Source organism: Globicephala melas, chromosome 2 (assembly GCF_963455315.2).
Source record: "Globicephala melas chromosome 2, mGloMel1.2, whole genome shotgun sequence".
Classification (NCBI taxonomy): Eukaryota; Metazoa; Chordata; class Mammalia; order Artiodactyla; family Delphinidae; genus Globicephala; species Globicephala melas.
Genome location: NC_083315.2, coordinates 103,044,447 through 103,068,527, shown reverse-complemented (window position 1 = coordinate 103,068,527; position 24,081 = coordinate 103,044,447). Strand labels below are relative to the sequence as shown.

At 44.6% G+C, this 24,081-nt stretch overlaps 2 protein-coding genes and 1 long non-coding RNA gene across 6 annotated transcripts in view; 2 read left to right on the top strand and 1 right to left on the bottom strand.

The window, feature by feature from the left end:
- The window catches only part of SLC7A7 (solute carrier family 7 member 7), a 35,987-nt gene extending 29,125 nt beyond the window's left edge, over positions 1-6,862 (top strand). For 3 of the 4 annotated variants that reach the window (XM_060294568.2, XM_030854501.3, XM_030854503.2), the window contains 7 exons: positions 1,000-1,125; positions 1,996-2,140; positions 3,758-3,881; positions 4,134-4,237; positions 4,533-4,629; positions 5,580-5,729; positions 5,938-6,862. In XM_060294568.2, the coding sequence (XP_060150551.1) occupies positions 1,000-1,125; positions 1,996-2,140; positions 3,758-3,881; positions 4,134-4,237; positions 4,533-4,629; positions 5,580-5,729; positions 5,938-6,441 (1,250 nt within the window). In that variant the 3' untranslated portion in view covers positions 6,442-6,862. The remainder of the gene's footprint in view (positions 1-999; positions 1,126-1,995; positions 2,141-3,757; positions 3,882-4,133; positions 4,238-4,532; positions 4,630-5,579; positions 5,730-5,937) is intronic. The other variant, XM_030854502.3, reaches the window with a different exon arrangement.
- On the bottom strand, positions 2,425-23,982 carry OXA1L (OXA1L mitochondrial inner membrane protein). The gene is made up of 10 exons (XM_030854507.2): positions 23,866-23,982; positions 23,249-23,410; positions 10,884-11,097; positions 9,507-9,650; positions 9,167-9,252; positions 8,813-8,977; positions 8,523-8,627; positions 8,270-8,432; positions 8,101-8,181; positions 2,425-8,017 (listed from the first exon to the last, which is right to left on the bottom strand). The coding sequence occupies exons 1-10, from the start codon at positions 23,926-23,928 to the stop codon at positions 7,890-7,892; spliced, it is 1,311 nt and encodes a 436-aa protein (XP_030710367.1). The 5' UTR covers positions 23,929-23,982; the 3' UTR covers positions 2,425-7,889.
- The window catches only part of LOC115852104 (uncharacterized), a 100,753-nt gene continuing 100,437 nt past the window's right edge, over positions 23,766-24,081 (top strand). Inside the window, exon 1 of the long non-coding RNA XR_009563072.2 lies at positions 23,766-24,079. This is a non-coding gene — a long non-coding RNA (uncharacterized lncRNA). The remainder of the gene's footprint in view (positions 24,080-24,081) is intronic.

The window sequence follows — 24,081 nt, the reverse complement described above, 5'->3', positions numbered from 1 at the left end:
ACGTTCTGCTGAATTTCAGACTTGTTTCTTTTGATTTTCTTCCCCTCTTGAATTTCTTCTTCTGAAGCAGCAGATTATAGCTTTTTTGGGGGGGTGGGGTAGTAGAGTTCTCTGAGATTCTGGTGAAAGTTATCGACCCTTTTCTTAGAACAATGCATATTCTTTGGACATATGTACATAACACTTTACAAAGAATTTCAGGCCTGTGGAAGCCCTAGGTTAAGAACCCTGCCTCTAAGGGCAATCCATGAATTTTGCTGAAGCTCATCCAAGTAAAGGGATTGCCTCTACCCCAGGATAGAAGGACTTGAGGAATGTTTGTGGCTCTGACTTTTGCATTGTCCAGTCAGGAAAAATGCCCCATCCCCCTTCTGTAGGAACCTCAGTTCCAAGAGTCTTTCCAAGCATGAAAACAAGCAGCTGAGCTGGCCGGCAGTAGCAGGAAGTCTGGCCTCCAGCCTAATCCTGGCCACACATCCTGACCTGCTAGCCCAGATGTTGGATAAGTCACAACAGGACTCATCAAGGTTAACAGTAATCCCACAGCATCAGAATGTTGGGTCCTGGAGCCCATATAAGGGGATACAGGGCTGGAGAGGGTGAGAGACCATGACTTTTCAGAGCCAACAGCTGGAACGCATCACTAATCCTGTTTCGCTACCAGTTGCCTCCTATTGCTGTGAGCAGTTTTGTGCGTAAGCAAATCCAGTCGCTTTGTTTTGTGTCTCTTGTATAAGTGCTGAGGGCGTGTGTGTGTGTGTGTGTGTGTGTGGGTGTGTGTGTGTTGCTGTGTACACAGGTGCTCAGCAAGAGCCTTTGAATGATAATGGTGAGGGCATTCTGGGCAGAGGTTTCCAATGAAGAGCAGGTCAGAGCCCAAACAGTTCCGTCTTTGGCCAAAGGCTCTATTTTGGTGACTGGTACCAGAAAAACTGCTTGGGGGTCTAAGGCCCTCTGGACGGTGGGGCCAGTCACCAATCAGTATTATTTTTCTTTCAGGTCTCTTAACCTTCATTAACTGTGCCTATGTCAAGTGGGGAACCCTGGTACAAGATGTTTTCACCTACGCGAAAGTATTGGCACTGATCGCCGTCATCATCGCAGGCACTGTTAGACTTGGTCAGGGTAAGAAATAAGAGTGACAGCAACTAATGTCTGTTAAGCATTTTCCATACGCCATACCCCTCTAAGTGACCTCTGTGCATGATTTCATTTAATGGGTACTATTATTATCCCCATTTTATTTTTTTGGCCATGCCCCAAGGCTTGCAGGATCTTAGTTCCCCCACCGGGGTTGAACCCGTGCCCCCTGCCATGCAAGCACGGAGTCCTAACCACTGGACCGCCAGGGAAGTCCCTGAAGTCCCTAGCTTAAGTAGTGGAGCTGAAATCTGTACCCAGGCAGACTGAGCCCAAAGCCTGTCCTGTCATTTCTCTGCATGCTGCCTCCCAGAGGAGGTTGATTTGGGCAAAAAAGAGCCATATCCCGGGAGCCAGCTTTTGCGGATTGTCGAGCCCAATGCTGTAGCTCTGACTGTTCTCCCTTGGGAGCAGACAAGGGCAGAAATGAACCTCTTGTACCCACTCCTCTACCAGTTTCCAGGTGTGAACACCTACCCTGCAACTACTCTGTTGACTGGGCATACTGAGCCCTGCCCTTCCTCCACTCTGTATCAGCTGTCTGGGTTAGGAAGGGGGCAGACAGAACTGCATCACCCCTGTTCTCCAGCCCTCTGCTCTGTCGTGGATCCTTACTCTAGAGAGCCACCGGGGTCCTTCCTGTCAAGACCCCTGTGCTGCTCCCTGCACTCTGGCCCATCACTGTAGCTGTCTCTCTTCTGCTCCCCATTCTTTCACTGGTACCCTTGCTGCCAAGGTGTTGTAAGCCACACACATTCTGTTATCGTCACATTCTTCCTCTCCTTTACCGGATCACCTTGTAGTTGGGGTGTAGGCCACTAATCCTTATGCCTTTCCATATTCTCTGGGTTCCAGGAGCCTCGACTCACTTTGAAAATTCCTTTGAGGGTTCATCATTTTCAGCGGGCAACATTGCTCTGGCACTGTACTCGGCTCTGTTCTCCTACTCGGGCTGGGATACCCTCAATTATGTCACCGAAGAGATCAAGAATCCTGAGAGGTAGGTACCTCACCATCAACTTTCCATGGCAATGATAGCCATCATTTATTGAGCTCCTACTGTGTGCCAGACAGCATACCACAACTAGTTGATTTTATCAGTGTCATTTCAATAGACTGCAGGCCGGAGGCCCAGAGAAGTAACTTGTCCATGATCACAGCAGCAGAGCTAAGAGGTGTACTTTCTCATGTGTTAAAAAAAATTTTTTCTTCACAGGCCTTTTCTCATTTGTTCATGCATTTCTGCATTAATCAAAGCAAGTTGTACCATGTGCTTGTGTATACTTTATTTAATTTTTTTTTTTTTTTTTTTTTTGCGGTACGCGGGCCTCTCACTGTTGTGGCCTCTCCCATTTGCGGAGCACAGGCTCCGGACGCGCAGGCTCAGCGGCCATGGCTCACGGGCCCAGCCGCTCCGTGGCATGTGGGATCTTCCCGGACCGGGGCACGAACCCGCATCCCCCGCATCGGCAGGCAGACTCTCAACCACTGCGCCACCAGGGAAGCCCCTTCCTTTCTCTTCTGATCCCTTCCTTGTTTCTCAAATTCATACTGACTTTGAATTGTGGTATTGTTTGTTTCAGGACACCATTTTTACTCTGAATTGCCCTGTAGTCAAGCAGAGTAAAAAGAACTCTGGGCAGGGAGTCAAAGGGCCTGGACCTGTCTTTCCACTGATTTGTTGGATGACCTTGAGGGAATCCCCTGCCATCTCTGCCTGCTCCTTGTCTGTAATTGAGGGGGTTGAATTATATGATCTCTAGAGCTTTTCCTGGCTCTGAAATTCAATGATTCTAGGACCTAAGATTTGCCAGGGAGTGAGGTTTCTATAAATTTCTAAGTCAAAATAATAATAATAAACACCTTTTGGCTTTGAGAAACAGAGTATTCCTGATACACATCTAGTGCTGCAACCCTGGGAGCAGATGATAGCAGATCGAGGCCTGGGCGGTGCTTCCACCTACAGGACAGAAACTGAATGACTTGAGTATTTGCCCCCCTCTCACTGTGAAGAACGTTTATAAAGATCATGGCTTTATTGGGCCAGAGGGACCTTGAGACGTCTGTTTTTCTCTTGGCCTCTGGTTAGGACGGCACTCAAAGCTCTCAAACTGAGTAAGGGGGCGGGGTGCACATACTTCCCAGATTGCTCGCTCAGATACACATTGTTCTTTCTACTGAGGACCTGTATTATTCTCTGGCGAGGCTAGACTGCAGTTCCCCTCTATAATTTCTTCTTTCATATTTAACCTTAATACAAATTTTTCAGTGTTGACAGCCTTAGAGGAGGAATCCTGATACTAAGAGACCTCTAGAGTAAAACAAACAAAACTTTCCTGTGCTATTATCATGCTGTGACACAGTCATCAATCCTTTTTCCTTTTTTTGTGTAGGCCTTTCTCCGAATGTGATGTTCCTTTCCCTGATGCTCTTTAGTTCTTGAGTTCAGAGCTTAAGCCACTATCCTATCCTATCCTAGGCAACTTCAAAGGCAAAAGCCCTGGGGAATTGCCATGGGAGGCCCCATCCCCGGATTAGTGGGGCGGAGTCTGAAAATGAAAGGACAGTGGGGAGGAGACTGTGGGGCTAATATATCCACTTTTCTGTTTGGCTGTAGGAATCTGCCCCTCTCCATTGGCATTTCCATGCCCATTGTCACCATCATCTACATCTTAACCAATGTGGCCTATTACACCGTGCTCGACATGAGAGAGATCCTGGCCAGCGATGCTGTTGCTGTGGTAAAGGATTTTCACTAGCAGAAGGGTGAGGGTGTGTTTGTGGGCTTTGGGTATCGTGCTGCTCTTCAAAGTCCCAGAAAGCGGGTAGTCCTTGAAAAGAGTATGCCTAGAGTACTGGGCTTGCGAGGTCGTTAGCCCTGCTGTGGAAGAAAGGGTTGGGTTGCTAGTAGGGGGCACCAGGGGGTATGCTTGTCCTTGCCTTCCATCCCCGTTAGGTCCTGCTAATGACTCTTCTCCATTCCTTTCCCTTAGACATTTGCAGACCAGATTTTTGGAATGTTCAACTGGACCATTCCAGTGGCAGTTGCGTTATCCTGCTTTGGTGGCCTCAATGCCTCCATTGTGGCTGCGTCTAGGTACGAGTGTCACCTTTTACTGAGGGGTAAAGTGAAGAGCTGTGGCAGGACAGGGCAGGACTTAACAGGACCCAGACTTTAGTCACCACGATCCCCAAGTGACAGTCACAACGCTTTGGCCTTGTTCGCATCAGCAGCCTCCAGTTCTTACAAATCTCAGTATTGAACTCCGTTCCAAATTATTCAAACCCTTTTGAAGGAGGGGATGCCAGAGAGGGAGAGCCTTGTGGCACAAGAACCAGGCCACACCCACATCCCCCAAGTTTCTCAGCCTCTCCTATCTTACCCAAAATAGGCTTTTCTTTGTGGGCTCAAGAGAAGGCCATCTCCCTGACACCATCTGCATGATTCATGTTGAGCGGTTCACACCAGTGCCGGCTCTGCTCTTCAATGTAAGTGGTCTCAAGACTGGGGCTGAAAGCCAGATTGTGGGGGAACTTTAGTAGCAGTAGATACAACTGTTCTTAGCTCCCCAGAAGCTCTAAAGAAGATTCTAATAGAAAAACTGTTGATGGACCATCCACTGTGGGCAAGGCACTGTGCTGTAACTGCTGCAGTGGTTTATTTATTTATTTAGGTTGTGCTGGGTCTTTGTCGCAGCATGCGGACCCTTGGTTGTGGCATGCACGTGGGATCTAGTTCCGAGACCAGGGATTGAACCCGGGCCCCCTGCATTGGTAGCGTGGAGTCTTACCCACTGGACCACCAGGGAAGTCCCTGCTGCAGTGGTTCTTGAAAGAATCCATATTCTCTAAGGAATGGTGACCTCCTCTGGCCCGGGATGAGGCATAAAGTTCATGGAATACACTGTAACGACTGCCGTGGCAGACAGTGATGTAGTGTTCAAGGGAAGAAATGGTCACTGTGGGGGTAGAGGGTGAACAAGGAAAAACTTCCTGGAGAAAGTGAATTTGAAGTGGATTTTTAAGGTTAGGGTTGCAAATGGTAGCGATGGATGGGCTTTAGTTTGAAAGAAACAGCATCAGAAAGTCCAGAGGTTAAGCAGTGTGGAGTTGGGTAGCAGAAGGTAAAAGCTGGAATTGTATGTTGGAGCCATTCTGGAGAGGCGCTGGGGCAAAAGCTATTTGAGGAACTGTTTTGAGCTGTGCTGTACAGAGGATTAACCTGGCAAGAGTTTGAAGAATGGGCTGAAAAAGGCTACTGACTTAATAGGAAAGGAGCGAGGTGTTGAAACTAAGGTGGTAAACGGGGTGGGAACAGAAAAGGACAGTTGGGGAGACTGAGGACTTGACAAGGGGGTGGATTTGTGGGAGATAAAGGGACTGGCAAGTGCCTTGCGTGACAGGCCTTGAGAGGAGCTGATGTGGGCTTGCGCCTGCAGGGTCTCATGGCGCTGATCTACTTGTGTGTGGAGGACATCTTCCAGCTCATTAACTACTACAGCTTCAGCTACTGGTTCTTCGTGGGGCTCTCTATCGTGGGTCAGCTTTATCTGCGCTGGAAGGAGCCTAATAGGCCTCGTCCTCTCAAGGTAGGACCTCTCCATCCCACCTCTGCTGCACCCACTCCAGGGGATTCTTATATTTATTCAGAAACCTTTGCCCGGAACTTGACGGTGGTTCCGAGTTGAGAGGAAGGGGATGACAAGAACACTCAGTGCTCTTCTGTTCACAGGTGGGGTTTTCTTGGCTGTCCACCCTGAGCTGTCTAACCTCCACTTGTTTCTTCTGTGCCCTTAGCTCAGCATTTTCTTCCCCATTGTCTTCTGCTTCTGCACCATCTTCTTGGTGGCTGTTCCACTCTACAGTGATACCATCAACTCCCTCATCGGCATCGGCATTGCCCTCTCAGGCTTGCCCTTTTACTTCTTCATCATCAGAGTGCCAGAGCACAAACGACCTCTTTGCCTCCGCAGGATTGTGGGTAAGCCTTGGGTCCTCAAGTCGGCTCAGCTATTGTACGGCCTGGTTTTTTTTTTTGGCTTTTTCTGCAAATCTAGTCTCCCAAATCGCCTTCGCCATAGCTCCTACCTGTTGTTGAGGCTTAACTGTAATTGTCCCCTCGGGCCCAGCCCCACTCAGTGCCACCTGAACTCAGCCCAGTTGACCTCTTCTGTTTTGACTCAAACTTCTCTTTGTAGCATCTGCCACGTGGTATGTCCAGGTCCTATGTATGTCAGTTGCTGCAGAGATGGATTTGGAAGATGGAGGAGAGACGCCCAAGCAACAAGATCCCAAATCTAACTAAACACCACGAGAAATCCTGAGATGTGGGCAGCAGGGGCCTCATCTCCTACTGGCTGGAGCCAAGGAAGCTGAAAAGCTCACTTCTTTGGAGGCGTCTGTCCAGAAGCCTCTTAGGCAGCTTCAACAACCTCTGAACTTGCTTTCTGAGAGATGGAGAGTAATTTATTTGTTTTGCTACATATTGTTCCGTATTTCTTTTAAAGGGACAATAAAGCAGACTGTGATGGGGAGCATGCCAGGTGTGGGCCTGGATGTTCCATTGGCACGTTTCCACGTGTTAAGACATCCACTCACCTCCAGTGTGCCTGCCCACTCCTCTTTCCCACTGAAAGACCCAATAATGCTCCAAACTTCCCGTCTCCTTTAGAGAGACGTCAAACTGTCAAAGGTGCTAGACAATAAAAGGGTATGTTCCTGAGCTCTGAATGGCTTTTTTTTTTTAATTAATTAATTTATTTTTGGCTGTGTTGGGTCTTCGTTTCTGTGCGAGGGCCTTCTCTAGTTGCGGCGAGCGGTGGCCACTCTTCATCGCGGTGCACGGGCCTCTCACTATCGCGGCCTCTCTTGTTGTGGACCATAGGCTCCAGACGCGCAGGCTCAGTAGTTGTGGCTCACAGGCCTAGTTGCTCCGCGGCATGTGGGATCCTCCCAGACCAGGGCTCGAACCCGTGTCCCCTGCATTAGCAGGCAGATTCTCAACCACTGCGCCACCAGGGAAGCCCCTGGCTTCATTTTTATATAGTGTCTCAAGGACAGCTCCCATTAGCCTGGCAGGAAGACTAAAAACAATCTTATGCTTGAAAGAATCTGAGTATTTCTTTCTCTCTTGAGCCAGTTGCTGAAGGCTGATGCAACCAGTCTCTACACAAGAGAACACCTAAGCTGCTGTAGCAAAATGCTAGGTTGTTCGATAAAAGCTTTATCAACTTCCTCTTAATTATCACTAAAAACTTAAGCATATCTACTTCTTGAAGAATATTTTATAGGTAATCTTGGGGTAAATGAATGTGGTTCCTCCAGATACAGTCTCTGCTTACCACGCATACCTCTGACCACAAAGCAAGTATGGACGGGACAACACATCTAAGCCCTTAATGCCAGGCTACAACACTGAGATGCCTCCTAAGAGCATGGGCCAACAAGAACAATCATCACCCAACCTATTCTTTTCTCTGAAGCACTCAGTCCTTTTCCCTGTTTAATAAGTTTCAGGGAGCAGCACGTAATACGGAAGTTTACTAACTCAGTGGATGGGAAGATCACTTGGCTCCCCAGTGTTCTTTTACACTTAGGTGGAAGAGTCTGTAGTGGAATCTACTTTTAAAATGAACATCAACATGTCCCACAGTTTCTAGGTCTGCGGCAAGGACCCAGCATCAGTTCTTGTTCTAAGGCTGAGTCTCTCAAGAGAGAGAGTTCCTGCCAGTATGAGCAGGGAAGAGAATTCAGCCAAGTGTGTCACTCCAGGGATGCTTTGACTTTGGTTTGTTGCTGCTGCTATTGGGGGTGTTGGGAGGTCCATTCTTTCCATGCTGTAGCAGAGGGTTGTGGGTAAAGGTCTGTCGTAAGGGACCTGGGGGAAGGAGAAAACCAATCTCGATGAACAAAGGAAAGGAAGAAACAAATGACAGAGTTTAGCCTGCAAGTGTTATTTACCCCTGGCTGCTAGCTCCAAGTGATTCCGCATGCGTCGTTCACGCTCCTGTAGCTGATGTGCCATTTCGGCATTCTTCCAGCCTGTGTAAAAAGGATTAAGGCAGTTTGGTCGTGTACCCACTTCTAGGCCACTCTCCCCAGTTCCTATTCACGGAGGACAGGCCCTTACCTGTTTTGAAGCTCTTTATGAAGCCTTCCTGGGGAGGTAATTTGTCTGAGTCATGCACAACACGCTGGGGGATTTTAAGTACAGTGCGTACAGCTGGAATACGGAGGCAGGCCACCTGGCCCAGGGAAAATACGTTGGAGGACAGCCAGTACATGAACACTGCCTGGATGAGAAGGAAGAGAAGGTACTCAGAAGCTGCGTCCCTGGGCAGCCTGCCGGGAGACTTGGAGCCAGCCCCTAAGACATTACTTACCGCGGGGAAATGGATCGTTATGGGCAAGACTGCCAGGGGCATCAATCTGATAAAATTTCTCATCCACTGAAGGTCAGAACTTTGCACGCCAGTTTCAGCACCTAGCTGTAAAAAAAAAAAAAAAAAAAGCAGGGGAAGAATAGTAAATGCATGGCAATTTTAGTTGAATGGGGCTCAGATTTCTTACCCATCAACTCTATGTCTCCAGGGAGTGAAGAATGACCGTTCTGTAACTACTTTCCCCTCACTCCCCATTCTGCAGGCCTGGCACTCGGCGAACCTGGGCTTACCTCAAGGACACCCCACATTGTAGCAGTGACCACCAGAGGTAACATGTAAGTGGGGTCAGATAGTGTGAGATCCTGGAACCACCAGAGGCCACCTGTCTGCAGGCTGGGCACAGGAAGGTTAGCCATTTCTCTCAAGGCAATGAAGAAGGAGATGAAGATCGGGGCCTATGACACAGGATAAACAGTGTCAGGACCCTTTAGTAGAAGGGACATTTTAATTACTCCATTACTGAAACCCATGTAGCATAGTATCACCACCACATGCTTTTTTGGGGGGTCTAGGGCATGGGAAACACAGAGGAGTAATTTGATTGGTTCTGATGAAGTTAAAGAAGGGAAATGTTTTTTGCTCACCTGAGTCAGAGGTAGAATGAGAGGTCTGAAGAGTTTAATATCATGCTTTTTCTGGTAGAACGTCATCTCCGAGGAGGCCCTGTAAACTGTGAAGGGAGTGGAAGCTAACAGCTGGGCTAACAGCTAGGTTGGAGGAGGTGACCATCCTCATCACCTGGCCCATGAGAATTCTAACTGACCCTGGCCAGTCATTGGAAGCATTAGGCCTAAGAAGCAGGTAAATCTTAGAACTCGCCCAACTGTAGCAACTCCTGATTTAGGCTGTTCCCCCAACCTGAGCTGAATGTCAGGGAAAGCGCCAATGTGGTCCTCACCCATGCTCATTCTGCAACTGACTCACATTCAGTATGGTTTCCTGTCAACTTGGCCTCTCTGATTCGAGCGGAAAACTTCTGAATCTCTGGCAAGTGGTTGTGGATGTTAGCTGCCTCTCGCTGGCCCTTCACGATGAGAGGAAACACCAGGCAGCGGGCAAGGACTGTACCTGGAAAACACGAACGAAGACTGGAGTGAAATTCAAGCCATTCTGCAGCTAGAAGGCTGAAGGTTTTTAGGTCCTCACTGAAAGGGTCTCCTAGCCCAGACTTTTCCACCCTGTGACTCGTGCCCAAAGGGCCCTAAAACAACGGGTACGGGTATGACAGTTCCTTCGAGGCTCAGTCTTCTGCTTTGACGTCAAAAGTCTGGCATTAACTTCTCTAGGCAAATGACCAGGAATCTTGTTTCCTTGAACAAAAAGGTGACAGAAGCCACTTTTGTAGATCAGTGGTTTCCAAACTTTTCTATGATCAGTGGACTCCTTTTTTCCCCAACTCTAAGTGTAACCCCAATATACATAACAGATAAAATCCCTGCCCTGGGTGAGGAGGTAGTCTGACTACAGGATTTTTCAAGCTCTGGCCTTTGCTTTGCTCAGAAGCACTTTTACAGAACTCTGGGGCTCGCAGGAATGAAGTCTGAAAGCCACTATTCTAGAAATGCCTGCAGTAGGAGGTAATCTGGTGGCCTACTGCTTTAGCTCCCTCCTATTTCTTTTCTTACACTTCACATTTCTTGATCATTTCAACAAATATTTATTTAGTTGATGGTATCTGTGGGTAAGCAAGTGGGCCTGGGCTGAGAAGAGACCAGGGGGAGATACAGGTTTAGGCTTTATCAACATTATGATGAATGGTGTGAAGTGGACAGAGAAGGGAGCTAAGGATGGAACCTGGAATCCCAGCACTAAAGGGGCAGGTAGAGTACTGAGCAATGGAGATGGGAGGGTGTGGTCAGAAAGACAGGAAGAAAATCTACAAAGATTGTCGCAAAAGCCAAGGGACAGGGCTTCTCTGGTGGCACAGTGGTTAAGAATCCGTATGCCAATGCAGGGGACACGGGTTCGAGCCCTGGTCTGGGAAGAACCCACATGCTGCGGAGCAACTAAGCCTGTGCGCCACAACTACTGAGCCTGCACTCCAGAGCCCTTGAGCCACAACTACTGAGCCTGCATGCCACAACTACTGAAGCCTGCGTGCCTAGAGCCCGTGCTCCGCAACAAGAGAAGCCACCTCAGTGAGAAGACCGCGCACCTCAACGAAGAGTAGCCCCCGCTCGCCGCAACTAGAGAAAGCCCGCATGCAGCAATGAAGACCCAACACAGCCAAAAATAAATAAATAAAGTTCTAACCCTAAGCCCCCATTTCCCCTACTGTTGTACAAGATATATCCCCCTTACATGCAGCAATGGCCCCCCACCAAGGTAGGCCTAGGTTAACATGCATAAATTCCAGTAAGTTCTGGATCAGTCCCACTGGGGTGTATGACCCCAGCCCAAGCTCAGTGAAGCTCTGTTCTGCAGCAGCCAGGATGATATCTGCAGTGTCTCCAGAAGCCACCTCAGGTACTGCTGTAGGTGGGGGAGTTGCAGGAATGACCGGAGGGGCCTGAACCTGTGGGGAAAAAGGAGGAAAAAAAAAAAAAAAAAAAGCCAGACGTTATATTCGGGGAGGGAGGGACACACACATAGAAATCGAGGTCCCTCTTATTATAACCAATACTGGGGTACTCTCTTGACTCCCTGTTTCTCGTTCTCCCAGGGTAGCCTACATTGTCATAGAATTCAAAGCTTAAAAAGAACATTTTATGCCAGGAAGTCAATTAAAAAGTACATTATTTTCCTGGATTTTGTAATGCTTGTGGTATCTGTCAGCTTTTAAAAACCGTTACTTTGTAAAGATTTCTTATTCTAAATAAATATTCCCACTCATATTTTTTAAGAAAGGATATTTTATTTTCCCCTCTAGGCAGAAAGATAAGTTACTCAAAATAAGACTTCATGATTCTCCTTCATGTTGGGAAGTTATTTCTTGTGCATTTTCCAAACTTCAGTCATTTGAGTATCACTAGCACAATTCTGCATACACTGAAACTATTATAATTTTTCTTTAAACAACTCAGTTTTTAAGATCAAAAGTATCTACTTGGTCTCATCCTGAGAAATATTAATGTCCATGAAATCAGGGACATACAAGTTATAATCAAAGATATACAATTATAAATTGTGTCAACTGAAAAAAAAAGCACGAGCTAAAAGTTGAGAACTGTGTGTTATTTGGGGCATTACTGAGGACTTAAGTACAGGACAAAGCCTCTCAGCTGTGAGGGACTGTTCCAAAGAGGTAACACCAAAAAATTACTGCTAATTAAATAAAAACCAGATGTCTCAGGTTAATGAATTTAGTGCTTTTCTATGTATGGAAAGACACCAGAATTTGGGTTTACTCAAATCATTCCTTTGATTTGTACCTTAACTATCTAGGGCCAGTATTCTGTTTCTCCATCCTGACTTCCCTCAGGGTGCACTGTTAGGGGTGACTGCAGTGGCTGATGGTCCCAACATCCTTTGTTTAGTGATAAGACAGGTGACATTCTTTGTCCTCAGCACCTCCTTCTAGGCCATAAACTGGACCAACAATTGGGAGGCACTTCATGACCGATTCTGTCCCATGGCACTAGGAAGGCTGATTCGTAGATCAGGCGAAGACTCTGCTGATAGGCTACTCAATTCGCTAATTTTTGGATCAGGCCCTGTTGATAATCTAAAATTCTCTGGATCACCTGGATGAAGAATATTGCCTGCGGTATCAGTAAATAAAGGATGCTGCAGCCATCAAGCCATCAGCCACGCTCAACTGTATACCCTGAGGGGATTCAGGATGGAGAAAAACAACACGGGTGCTATACAGTTAAGGTGCACATCAAAGGAATGATTTCAACAGGCCTAGACTCTTAAATCATTCCACACATAGAAAAGTACTAAACTCATTCACTTGAGATGTCTGGCTTTTAACACTAATCTTTTGATGTTCTGACTACCTGGTTGTTTTTGCAAAATTCCTACATATCCTGGCTCCTCCCTTTCCTCTTCGGAGTAGTCCCTCGGAGCTATCTCAGAGGATGTCCTCTGGCTTAAGTCCTCAGCAAGACCACTGAATAAAACATAATTCTCAACTTTTAGGTTGTGCATTTGTTTTTCAGTCAACAATTTTGGTGACCACGAAGGGAACCAGAGCAGAACTCTCTCCTTTGCCCAAACTCTAAGAGGATCCAAGGGCCTGGTACCAGCAGAGGCCTCTTGGGCCTGTCTGCCTCCTTGGAGAGTCCAGATGAATTTGGGTGATTCTTGGATCTCCTGATTATTGGTTGATGATCCTGAGTTTTATCTGGCAGTGTCTAACTGCCCAGTTGAAAGCTACTGGGGAAACCAGGTGGAAAGACTGGGAGTTACTCAGTTGAGACAATAAGGAGTCTGGACTGGGTGATTAGGTGAGAGGCTGGCCTAACATCTTTGCCTCCAATTAAACACTCTCGCCAAGTCTATGTATGTACAAAACTTATACTTACAAGTACTCACTTAATTGGGAATTAAAGGAAATCTTGCCCTGAAAATAGCCCACACGTGGCTTTTTTTTTTTTGCTGCATCTCATGGCATGCGAACTTCCCGGACCAGGAATCAAACCCACACCCCCTGTCATAGAAGCGATTAAGGACCACCAGGGAAGCCCTGGGGCTCTTTTACTGCATACGCAGTTAAGTTAGAGAAAGCAGCTTGATAAACCATCTTTTCAGAATTCTGACCTTAAAGAAATAAAAGCCCTTCTGGGGGAACTTGCAAGTCTCTCCCAGTGTCTGAGATGTAAATGTTCTACTTGATCTTCTTAAGTGTGCGACTGCGCACATGTGTGTTGTGTTTTGTGAGAACTTGGTCTCTGCCATCCAGAAGGTACATATATTCTGCAGCCAACTGAACAGACTGAGATTCTGAGCAGTCTTTTTCCGGACTGTGCGAACTCTCAGGGGCTTTTTGCCATTTTAACTTTTGCTGCGTCAGCCTGTACAACAAAGGCCTTTACTTTCTTGGGCTATTTTTGGGAGTAAACCTTCTGTATCTTGGTTAGGTGGCATCCTTCGCACTCTCTTGTGGGGATGCTTCTTTCGTCCTATTGGTCTGAATCACAATTAAGATATATCTCATTAATGGCCAGATGACAGGTCTTTTAAATTGGAAAAGCTCTAAATCAGTAAATCTTTAGAGAGTCTCATTATAAACAGCTGTTTTATCGGGACCCATGGAAAAACCAAATTAGAAGGTGGAAAAATATATATAATGGTTAACCTAAGAACTCCTTTAGTTTAAACCAAACAAAAAACTGGCTTGGGAAGCCTTATTCCTGGTCTCTGCTTCCCCTCAATGGGTGTTATAGATGCTAAAAAAAAAATAAAAATCAATAATGTTAATTAGGTTCATTAACAGGGAAAGAAAAAACCGAAGGGAAGGTCTAGAGACTTTTTCCCAACAAGGTGGAAATTTTAAAGGGACTTGTCCCAAAAGATAAGAAGTCTCTAGATGGTTTTTAAGAAATGGAATAAATAAAATGGACGTTAATGGGACTAAAACAAAAGGTTTTGGTACAATACTACCTAAAGTTGGATGGGCTTTAGCCCCCTTTAGGGATTCCCATTGATCTTCAACATTAAGGGGCCCCAAACAAGTCTGCTCTATTTATCCCAATTAAAAATAAAAATGTATGTTTAAAAGGCTGGAAGAAAATTTCATTCATTTCAACAATTACTTGGGGCAACATATAGGCCAATTAGTCAAATTAAAAGATTGACAGGGATTTCCCTGGTGGTCCAGTGGCTAAGACTCCACGCTCCCAGTGCAGGGGGCCCGGGTTCCATCCCTGGTCAAGGAATTAGATCCCACATGCTGCAACGAAGATCTCGCGTGTGGCAACATAAATAAATATTTAAAAAAAAAAAAAGATTTACAAAGGGTCTGAGTCCCTTGGCTCAGCTCCTCACTGGGAACCCCAGTGCCTTTTATTTTTTAAAATATTTATTTATTTATTTGGCTGCATCAGGTCTTGGTTGCAACACGCAGGATCTGCGTTACGGTGCGCAGGCTTCTCTCTAGCTGTGGCGCGTTGGCTCAGTAGCTGTGGCTCGCGGGCTCTCTAGTTGTGGCACACGGGCTTAGTTGCCCCATGGCATGTAGGATCTTAGTTCCCCGAACAAGGATCGAACCCACGTCCCCTGCACTGGAAGGCAGATTCTCAACCACTGGACAACGAGGGAAGTCCCCCAGTGCCTTTTATACAAAAATACTATGGGGTCCTAATAGATGGGGGTCCTAACAGAAGGGGGTCCTAACAGAAACTAAAGTTAAAGGTATAAAAGTTAAAAGAATGGAGACAAAAGTTTATAAACTTTGGTATTAAATGAGCTTTATATAAGATCATTACATGTCTTTTGCCTAATTATATTATGGGAAAGACATGTTTTACTGGGGAATGCTTCCTTGCCCGATATAACACAGGGCATATAAATCTGCCCCTCAGGAAATATAATTAAACACACTAAAGGAAACCAACAGGGTTACCTGGGCCTGCACAATATAAAATAAAAACTGGGAGCAATATTCAAGGGCTAATAAAAATAATAATAGAGATTTTGCTCTGGATTTAACTTGTGAACTCAGAAAGAGGACTTTTGTTGAATGTCTTATGCAAGCTTTTAAAGGCATGGTTAAGTTAAACCCTAAAATTCTAGAACATAGAACTCATGAATTTCAGTTTAGCTGGAAATCTTCTCAGTGATATAAAAAAGCAAATAAAAGAAAATACAGTTGGGCAAATCAAGCTTTTAATATCATTTAAGCAGTAAACCAGTTCTTTGGAGAATTAAAAGCAAGTGTCTTTGTCTTGCAAATCTCTACAAATCAAAAATATAAATACAGCTCACAATGACTTGAGGCTGAGCCTAATTAGCTCAATCAGGTAAAATCTGAAACCAAGGAAAAAAGAGAAAAAGGCCTTTTAAAACTCAAACTGCTAGAAAGGCTCCCTCACTCAAAATCTGGTTCATACTCTTTAAATGATCTGTACTTGTTTTTGAAATCTTTTGTCACTTTGGTTAAGTGAATAAGTATTGTTTCACAGTGACCTATGATACTATGCGACCATGTGTTTTGAAACCTTTTTGATATTTTTGACAAGCTTACAAGTAACAATTCTAACTAAAGTTATTTTAACCTCCAGCTAACTCTGGGATGCTTCAAAGAAACCCTGAGGCATCTCAGAGACAAATTTAAACGTTGGCTTATTTGATAAGTTTAAATTACTTGAGAAATACTGTCAACTGATTGGAGACAAACCTTAGGTTATATTGTATGGGTAAATGTCATTAATATAGCTATTCCAAAATTTATATGGAATTCCTAAAATTCCTGGCATAATGTTATCATAATTCTAGTTATTATCTTAAAATGCTGTACATCACAGCATATCCAAGTTTCCTGTCAATTACATTGTAATCAGATATTTTTCTTTTTAACATCTTTATTGGAGTATAATTGCTTTACAATGGTGTGTTAGTTTCTGCTGTATAACAAAGTGAATCAGTTATACGTATACATATATCCCCATATCTCCCTCCCTCCCACCCTCCCTATCCCACCCCTCTAGGTGGTCACAAAGCACCGAGCTGATCTCCTTGTGCTACGCGGCTGCTTCCTACTAGCTATCTATTGTAACCAGATCTTTAACCATGCCATTTTAAGTCTTTTGTGGTTTATAGACAACCACTGTTTTACTCTGGAGCTTTTATAAAATGAAGATCTTCAAGAAGATTCATAAAAAGAACTTTCTGGGACTTCCCTGGCTGTCCAGTGGTTAAGACTCCGCGCTTCCACTGCAGGGGGCGCAGCTTCAACCTCTGGTCAGGGAACTAAGATCCTATATGATATGCGGCGTGGCCAAAATAAATAAATAAATAAAAAGAACTTTTTGACAAATGTAAGTTTCTGATAACTTTTAGATCATACCACTGACTTGGGTAAGAAATTACAAAACTAATGAAAAACGTGATGACTTCATCCAGATCAACAGCAATTAATTAAAAACATGGGACTGAATGAACTGATAAATATCATTTATAATTTTCTGAAATATACTGGCTTTTAATCTTTGTTTTCCAGGAAACCTTTCTTCTTAGGCTATGATCTAAAGCAAGCTGATAAAGTATACATTTGTAAACAAAGATGAAACATTTATCTTTCTACCTGATCCATCCAGAATTTGGCTTCTCCAGCTGGCTCTCTCCTGTGGACTTGATGATATTTTTTTTAATAAATTTATTTATTTTTGGCTGCATTGGGTCTTCGTTGCTGTGCATGGGCTTTCTCTAGTTGCGGCGAGTGGGGGCTACTCTTTGTTGTGGTGCGCGGGCTTCTCATTGAGGAGGCTCTAGGTGCACGGGCTTCAGTAGTTGTGGCACGTGGGCTCAGCAGTTGTGCCTCACGGGTTCTAGTGCGCAGGCCCAGTAGTTGTGGTACATGGGCTTAGCTGCTCCGCGGCATGTGGGATTTTCCTGGACCAGGGCTCAAACCCATGTCCCCTGCATTGACAGGTGGATTCTTAACCACTGGGCCACCAGGGAAGTCCTGACTTGATTGTTACTGTGACCAGATTACAACTATTTATACTAATTATTATTTTAATTTGTTCTCTTTGTTTCCAAATTGTTTATGCCTTGTGTTTCTCTTTGCTGTACTATGATCTGATTAACGTTACTAGCTATAGTACATATCCTGTCTATTTTATTTTTATTTTTGGCCGCATCGTGTGGCATGCAGGATCTTAGTTTCCCGACCAAGGATCAAACCCGTGTCCCCTGCACTGCAAGCACGGAGTCTTAACCACTGGACCACCAGGGAAGTCCTCCTGTTTATTTTATAAGATTGTCTCTTGTATTAACAATGTGTAACCATGGCTAAAAGTCTTGAGACAGTTGACCATATATGTAACTCTACAAAGAATAACTGTAATAGTGCAACCTAGATAAGGGAAAACATTTCCTGGATCCTAACAGACGAGTAAGACAGGTGATCCAGAGAATTTTAGATTATGAACAGGGTCTAATCCAAAAATCAACACATTGGCCTATAAGCAGAATCTTCCCCTGATCTAGGAATGTGTCTTGCTAGCAATGTGGGACAAAATTGGTCATGGAATGCCTCTCAAAAACATTGATCTAATTTATGACCAAGAGGAGGCACTGAGGACAAAGAATGTTGCCTGTCATATCAGTAAACAAAGGATGTTGGGGTCATCAGCCACCGCAGCCACCTGCAAGGGTGCAACCTGAGGGGATTCAGGATGGAGAAAAACAGAATACTGGCCCTAGATAGTTAAGGTGCACATCAAAGGAATGATTTCAATAAGCACTCCCCACCCGGCCCCCACAAAAGCCCAGACTCTTGCATCTTTTGTTACATAGAAAAGTACTAAACTCATTAACTTGAGACATCTGGTTTTTCTTTAATTAAGAGTAATCTTTCGATTCCGACTACTTGTTTTGTTTTGGCTTTTTTTTGCAAAACTCCTGTATACCCTGGCTCCTCCCTTACCTCTCTGGAACAGTCCCTCAGAGCTGAGAGGCTGTATCCTAGTCAAGCCCTCAGTAATACCCCAAATAAAACACAATTCTCAACTCTTAGGTTGTGTATTTCTTTTCAGTTGACAACTTGTACCTCATTTACCTTTTTTTTTTTTTTTTGCTGCACCCCGTGGCTTGTGGGTTTTATAACTTATGAAAATATCACCAAGTTAATTTTTTTTTTCTTGCTGACAACTAACTCTGCAACAGAAATAACATGAACTTATTGACCTTCAGTAAACCTAGGTACAATAAAAGACATGTCTATATTGATTAAACCAGCAAGCTTAAACTAGCTTTAACAACAGGTATTAATTTAATATTGAATATTTCCTAGATCACATGAACCTGAAATTCATTCCAGCCAGTTTCCTTTATATTTAGAAATATTTAATTTGTAAGCGCTTACTTTTAAGTCAATTAAATAGAGGTCTTTTATAAATTTAGAGTGTATACCCAGAGGTAGTGACATCTCATATGTATAATGTCTACACACACGTAAACAGACAAAACTAGAGATCTCACAGTTTCACTTAAAAAACTTAGCCATGAATCAGGTATTACAATATAAACTTACTAGTTTATAAATAACAGTTGGAATAAATTAAATTCATTTGCTCAGAAGACTAAGGCTTTGCTATTTGTGGAAAAGACTTAAGATTTGTATTTCTCTATGACATAAATCACAGCAAGACCTTTTTTGACCCACCTCCTAGAGAAATGGAAATAAAAACAAAAATAAACAAATGGGACCTAATGAAACTTAAAAGCTTTTGCACAGCAAAGGAAACCATAAACAAGACCAAAAGACAACCCTCAGAATGGGAGAAAATATTTGCAAATGAAGCAACTGACAAAGGATTAATCTGCAAAATTTACAAGCAGCTCAATATCAAACAAACAAACAAACAAGCCAATCCAAAAATGGGCTGAAGACCTAAACAGACATTTCTCCAAAGAAGATATACAGACTGCCAACAAACACATGAAAGAATGCTCAACATCATTAATCATTAGAGAAATGCAAATCAAAACTACAATGAGATATCATCTCACACCTGTCAGAGTGGCTATCATCAAAAAATCTACAAACAATAAATGCTGGAGAGGGTGTGGAGAAAAGGGAACCCTCTTGCACTGTTGGTGGGAACATAAATTGATACAGCCACTATAGAGAACAGTATGGAGATTCCTTAAAAAACTAAAAATAGAACTACCATACGACCCAACAGTCCCACTGCTGGGCATATACCCTGAGAAAACCATAATTCAAAAAGAGTCATGTACCACAATGTTCACTGCAGCTCTACTTACAATAGCCAGGACATGGAAGCAACCTAAGTGTCCATCAACAGATGAATGGATAAAGAAGATGTGGCACATATATACAATGGGATATTACTCAGCCATAAAAAGAAACGAAATTGAGTTATTTGTAGTGAGGTGGATGGACCCAGAGTCTGTCATACAGAGTGAAGTCAGTCAGAAAGAGAAAAAACAAATACCGTAATGCTAACACATATATATGGAATCTAAGGGGGAAAAAAAAAAAAGGTCATGAAGAACCTAGGGGCAAGATGGGAATAAAGACACAGACCTACTAGAGAATGGACTTGAGGATATGGGGAGGGGGAAGGGTAAGCTGGGACAAAGTGAGAGAGTGGCATGGACATATACACACTACCAAACGTAAAATAGCTAGCTAGTGGGAAGCAGCCGCATAGCACAGGGAGATCAGCTCCGTGCTTTGTGACCACCTAGAGGGGTGGGATGGCGGGGGGTGGGAGGGAGGGAGATGCAAGAGGGAAGAGTTATGGGAACATATGTGTATGTATAACTGATTCACTTTGCTATAAAGCACAAACTAACACACCATTGTAAAGCAATTATACTCCAATAAAGATGTTTAAAAAAAAAGATTTGTATTTCTCCTTGATAAACCCTAAGGAGGGTATGAACTGGATTTTGGGTGAGGGAACCCTTCCACTGGTTTGAATTTTAAAAGGCCCTTCCTCTTTGGTTTCAGGTTTTACCTGATAGAGCTAATTAGGCTTAGGCTCAGGCTCAGGTCTTTGTGGGCTGAATTTACATTTCTGATGTAGAGATTTTCAAGCCAGACAGTTGCTTTTAATTCCCCAAAGAACTGGTTAGTTGCCTAAATGATACTAAAAGATTGATTTGCCCAACTATATTTTCTTTGTTTTTTTAATATCACTGAGATTTCCGACTAAACTGAAAACCAAGAGTTCTTAGGGTTCAATTTATCATGTCTTCCAAAGTTTGGACAAGGCATTCAACAAAGGCCCCCTTTCTGAGTGCACCAGTTAGACCCAGAGCAAATCTCTATTACTATTTTCATTAACCCTGGAATATTAGCTCTCAGTTTTTACTTTGTTTTGTTCGGACTCTGGTAACCCTACTGGTTTCCTTTAGTATGCTTAATTAATATTGTCTGAGGGGCAGATTTATATGCCCTGTCTTATAATTCCAGGCTGGGGAAGCATTTCCCAGTGAGACATAATATCTATCCTACAATATAATTAGGCAAAAGAGATGTAACCCTCTTACATAAAGTCCATTTAAATATTTTTTATCTCAAGTCTATCAACTTCTATATCTTTAACTTTAGTTTCCATTAGGAACCCATCAACAAGCCCTGGTCTTAAAAGTAGTCCAGAAACTTCCTTTTTATCCCAATCATTTAATCTATTTTTGTATAAAAGGCTCTGGGGTCCCCAGTAAGAGGTTGAGCCAAGGGACTCAGGCTCTTTTGTCAATCTTTTAACTTGATCAATTGGCCTGTGGCCCCAAGCAATTGCTGGTCAGGTATCGCAGTGTAAGTTTCTTATAGCCTTTAGAAGGGGGGAAAAAGTATATATACACACACACCCACACACACACATTACACTGGAGTAAGTAAATAAGAGTGGACTCGTTTGGGGCCCTTTAATGTTGGGGACCAATAACATTGGTCCATCCAACCTCAGGTAGTGTTGTATCAAAACCTTTTGTTTTAACCCTATTAATATCAGTTTTATTTATCTCATTTCTTAATAGCCATCTAAAGATTTCTTTATCCATTTGGAATGAGTTCCTTTAAAATTTCCACCTTGTTGGGAAGAAGACTCTAGACTTTCCCTTCATTTTTTTTAACCTCCCTGTTAATCAGCCTCATTAACATTATCTTCAATGTTTTGCATCTGTAAGACCCTCTGAAGGGAAGCAGAGACCACAAATAAGGTTTCCCAAACCCTTTTTTTTTTAAATTAAAGGGAGTTTTAAGGTTAACTATTGTGTGTGTGTGTATCCACCTTCTAATTTATTTTTTATAGGTACCAATAAAACAGCTGTTTACAATGACAGCTCTCTAAAAATTTAGAAGTTTTTTCCAATTTAAAGGATCCAATGGCTATTGATAGGTGGTATTTTAATTACAACTCAAACCGATAAGATGCAAGAAGCATCCCCACAAGAGAGTGCAAAGGATGTAGCCTTCACAGATCTAGAAAGTTTACTCCTAAAAAACAGTCTAAGAAATTAAAGGTCTTTGTTATATAGGCTGACGCACCGAAGGTTAAGATGACTGAAGTCCCTGAGAGCTGGCGCAGTCAGACAAGACTGCTCAGAATCTCAGTCTATTCAACTGGCTGCCAAACGTACACCATATATGTACTTTCCGGATGGCAGAGACCAACTTCACACACACGCACGCACACACATACACACACCGGAAGCAAGAAGATCAGGTAGAACGTTTACATTTCAAAGACAGAAAAACGCAAGTTCCCTAGAAGGGCTTTTGTTTCTTTGTAAGGTCAGAATACCAAAAAGATGTTTTATCAAGCTGGCTTTCTCTAGCTTAACTGCATATAAAATAAAAAGAGTCCATATTGGCCATTTTCAGGGCAAGGTCTCCTTTAATTCCCAATTAAGTACCTACTTGTAAATATGAGCACAGAAACCTGGCAGGGTGTTAATTGGAGGCTAGCTTTCTGAAAAAAGGTTAGGCCAGCTTCTCAGCTAGTCACCCAGTCCAGACCACTCAGAGTGTCTCAACTGTGTAACTCCCAGTATCTTTCAACTGCGCAGCCAGGTGCCTGTTAACCACTGCCAAATAAAACTCAGGATCATCAAACAATAAATGGGAGATCCAAGAATCAGGAGAGACTCACCAAAATTTGCCTGGACTCTCTGAGGAGGCAGATGGGTACAAGAGGCCTCTGCTGGTACCAAAGCTCAAGTTCCTCAAGTTCCTCAAGCCCGCGTACCGCAAAAAAAAAAAAAAAGGACTAAATTCATTAACTTGAGACATCTGGTTTTTATTTAATTAGCAGTAAATTTTTGGTGTTTGACCACCTGTTTTTTTTTTTTTTTTTTTTTTTTTTGCGGTACGCGGGCCTCTCACCGCTGTGGCCTCTCCCGTTGCGGAGCACAGGCTCTGGACGCGCAGGCTCAGCGGCCACGGCTCACAGGCCCAGCCGCTCCGCGGCATGTGGGATCTTCCCGGACCGGGGCACGAACCCATGTCCCCTGCATCGGCAGGCGGACTCTCAACCACTGCGCCACCAGGGAAGCCCTAGTGCTTTTCTAAGTATGGAAAGACGCAAGACTTTGGGCTTATTGAAATCATTCCTTTGATATGTACCTTAACTGTCTAGGGCCAGTTTTGTTTCTCCATCCTGAATTCTCTCAGGGTGCACGGTTGGGGGTGGCTGCGGTGGCTGGGGTGGCTGGGGTGGCTGCAGGCCGCAACATCCTTTGTTTACTGATATAGCAGGTGACATTCTTTGTCCACACTTGATATGCAAATTATAATTTTTCTAATACACACACAGAATCACATCTCATACCACCATCAGTGGCTTGCCACCATTCTGGCAAACAACGCCTAGTATATAACGTAAATCTTTCCTCCTGTGCTCTCAGTAATTTCCCCACTGATTTGAAAATCTATCCCAAGCAGAGATGCTGTCATTTCGCGAGTTGGGTGGAGTGCGGACAAAAACTCTGCTCCACATTCCCCTCCCCCTAGTCAAAGCAAAATAAAAACAAATCAGAAAGAAGCACCACTCCTAACACTGCAGGGACGAAACGTCTCTTACCTGGGCTTCTGCAAAAGAGATGGCAGAGGTACTGAGGCCCCGGGGGCCTGGGGCCGCGAGGAGGACATAGTGCGGGTGCCCGCAGCAGCGGCCGGCTGGGAACCGGAGCCCCGCTGTCAGCGCTTTCCGGGGCCATTGGCAGGGCCGTGCGACGCTGTGGAACTGAGTGGGTAAAAGGAAGATGGAATCCTTTTACCGGGTGAAGTCGCTCATTATGCTCACCGTCTCCCCCCGCCCCCGCCCCCCGCCCAGACAGGCAGCCAGCTACCACAGGTGAGCACATTCTACTCCCCGCGCTCAGACTGCGACCCTGCAGGCTTGCAAGCTGTGAGTCCTGCATCTTAGCTACTGCAGACCCACCCCGGGGCCCAGAGTTTGAGGCTGAGGTTTCCTTAGAAGGAGTGACGCTTGGTCCCAGGGACACACCACGATACTAGGCTGCTGAACCCGCGGAGTCGGGAACGGAACCCTCCCGCGTCCTCATGTGAACCGAGGTCACGAGACGCAGGTCCCGGTGAGAAGATCAGCGTCTTCTCATGCCCACAGCACGAGTCATTCCTCGCTCGTGTCACAGGGATAGGGTGGCATCCTGGCGCTCGGCTCCGGGGCATCCTTACCTGACGCTGGGGCCGTAGCAGGCGCAGAAGCTCCCGGCGTCCGTACATCAACCCCAGCGCCATCTTAGCAGGAAGAGGACTTACGTTCGCGTCTGCGCACTCAGAACCGCAGCCTCGCGGGAGGAGGCCCTTTTGGAAATGGGCATGAAGCCAGGGCTGTCGCCACGCTCAGGAGGTAAAGGAGACTGGAGCTTGACGACCATATTTGAAGTGGGT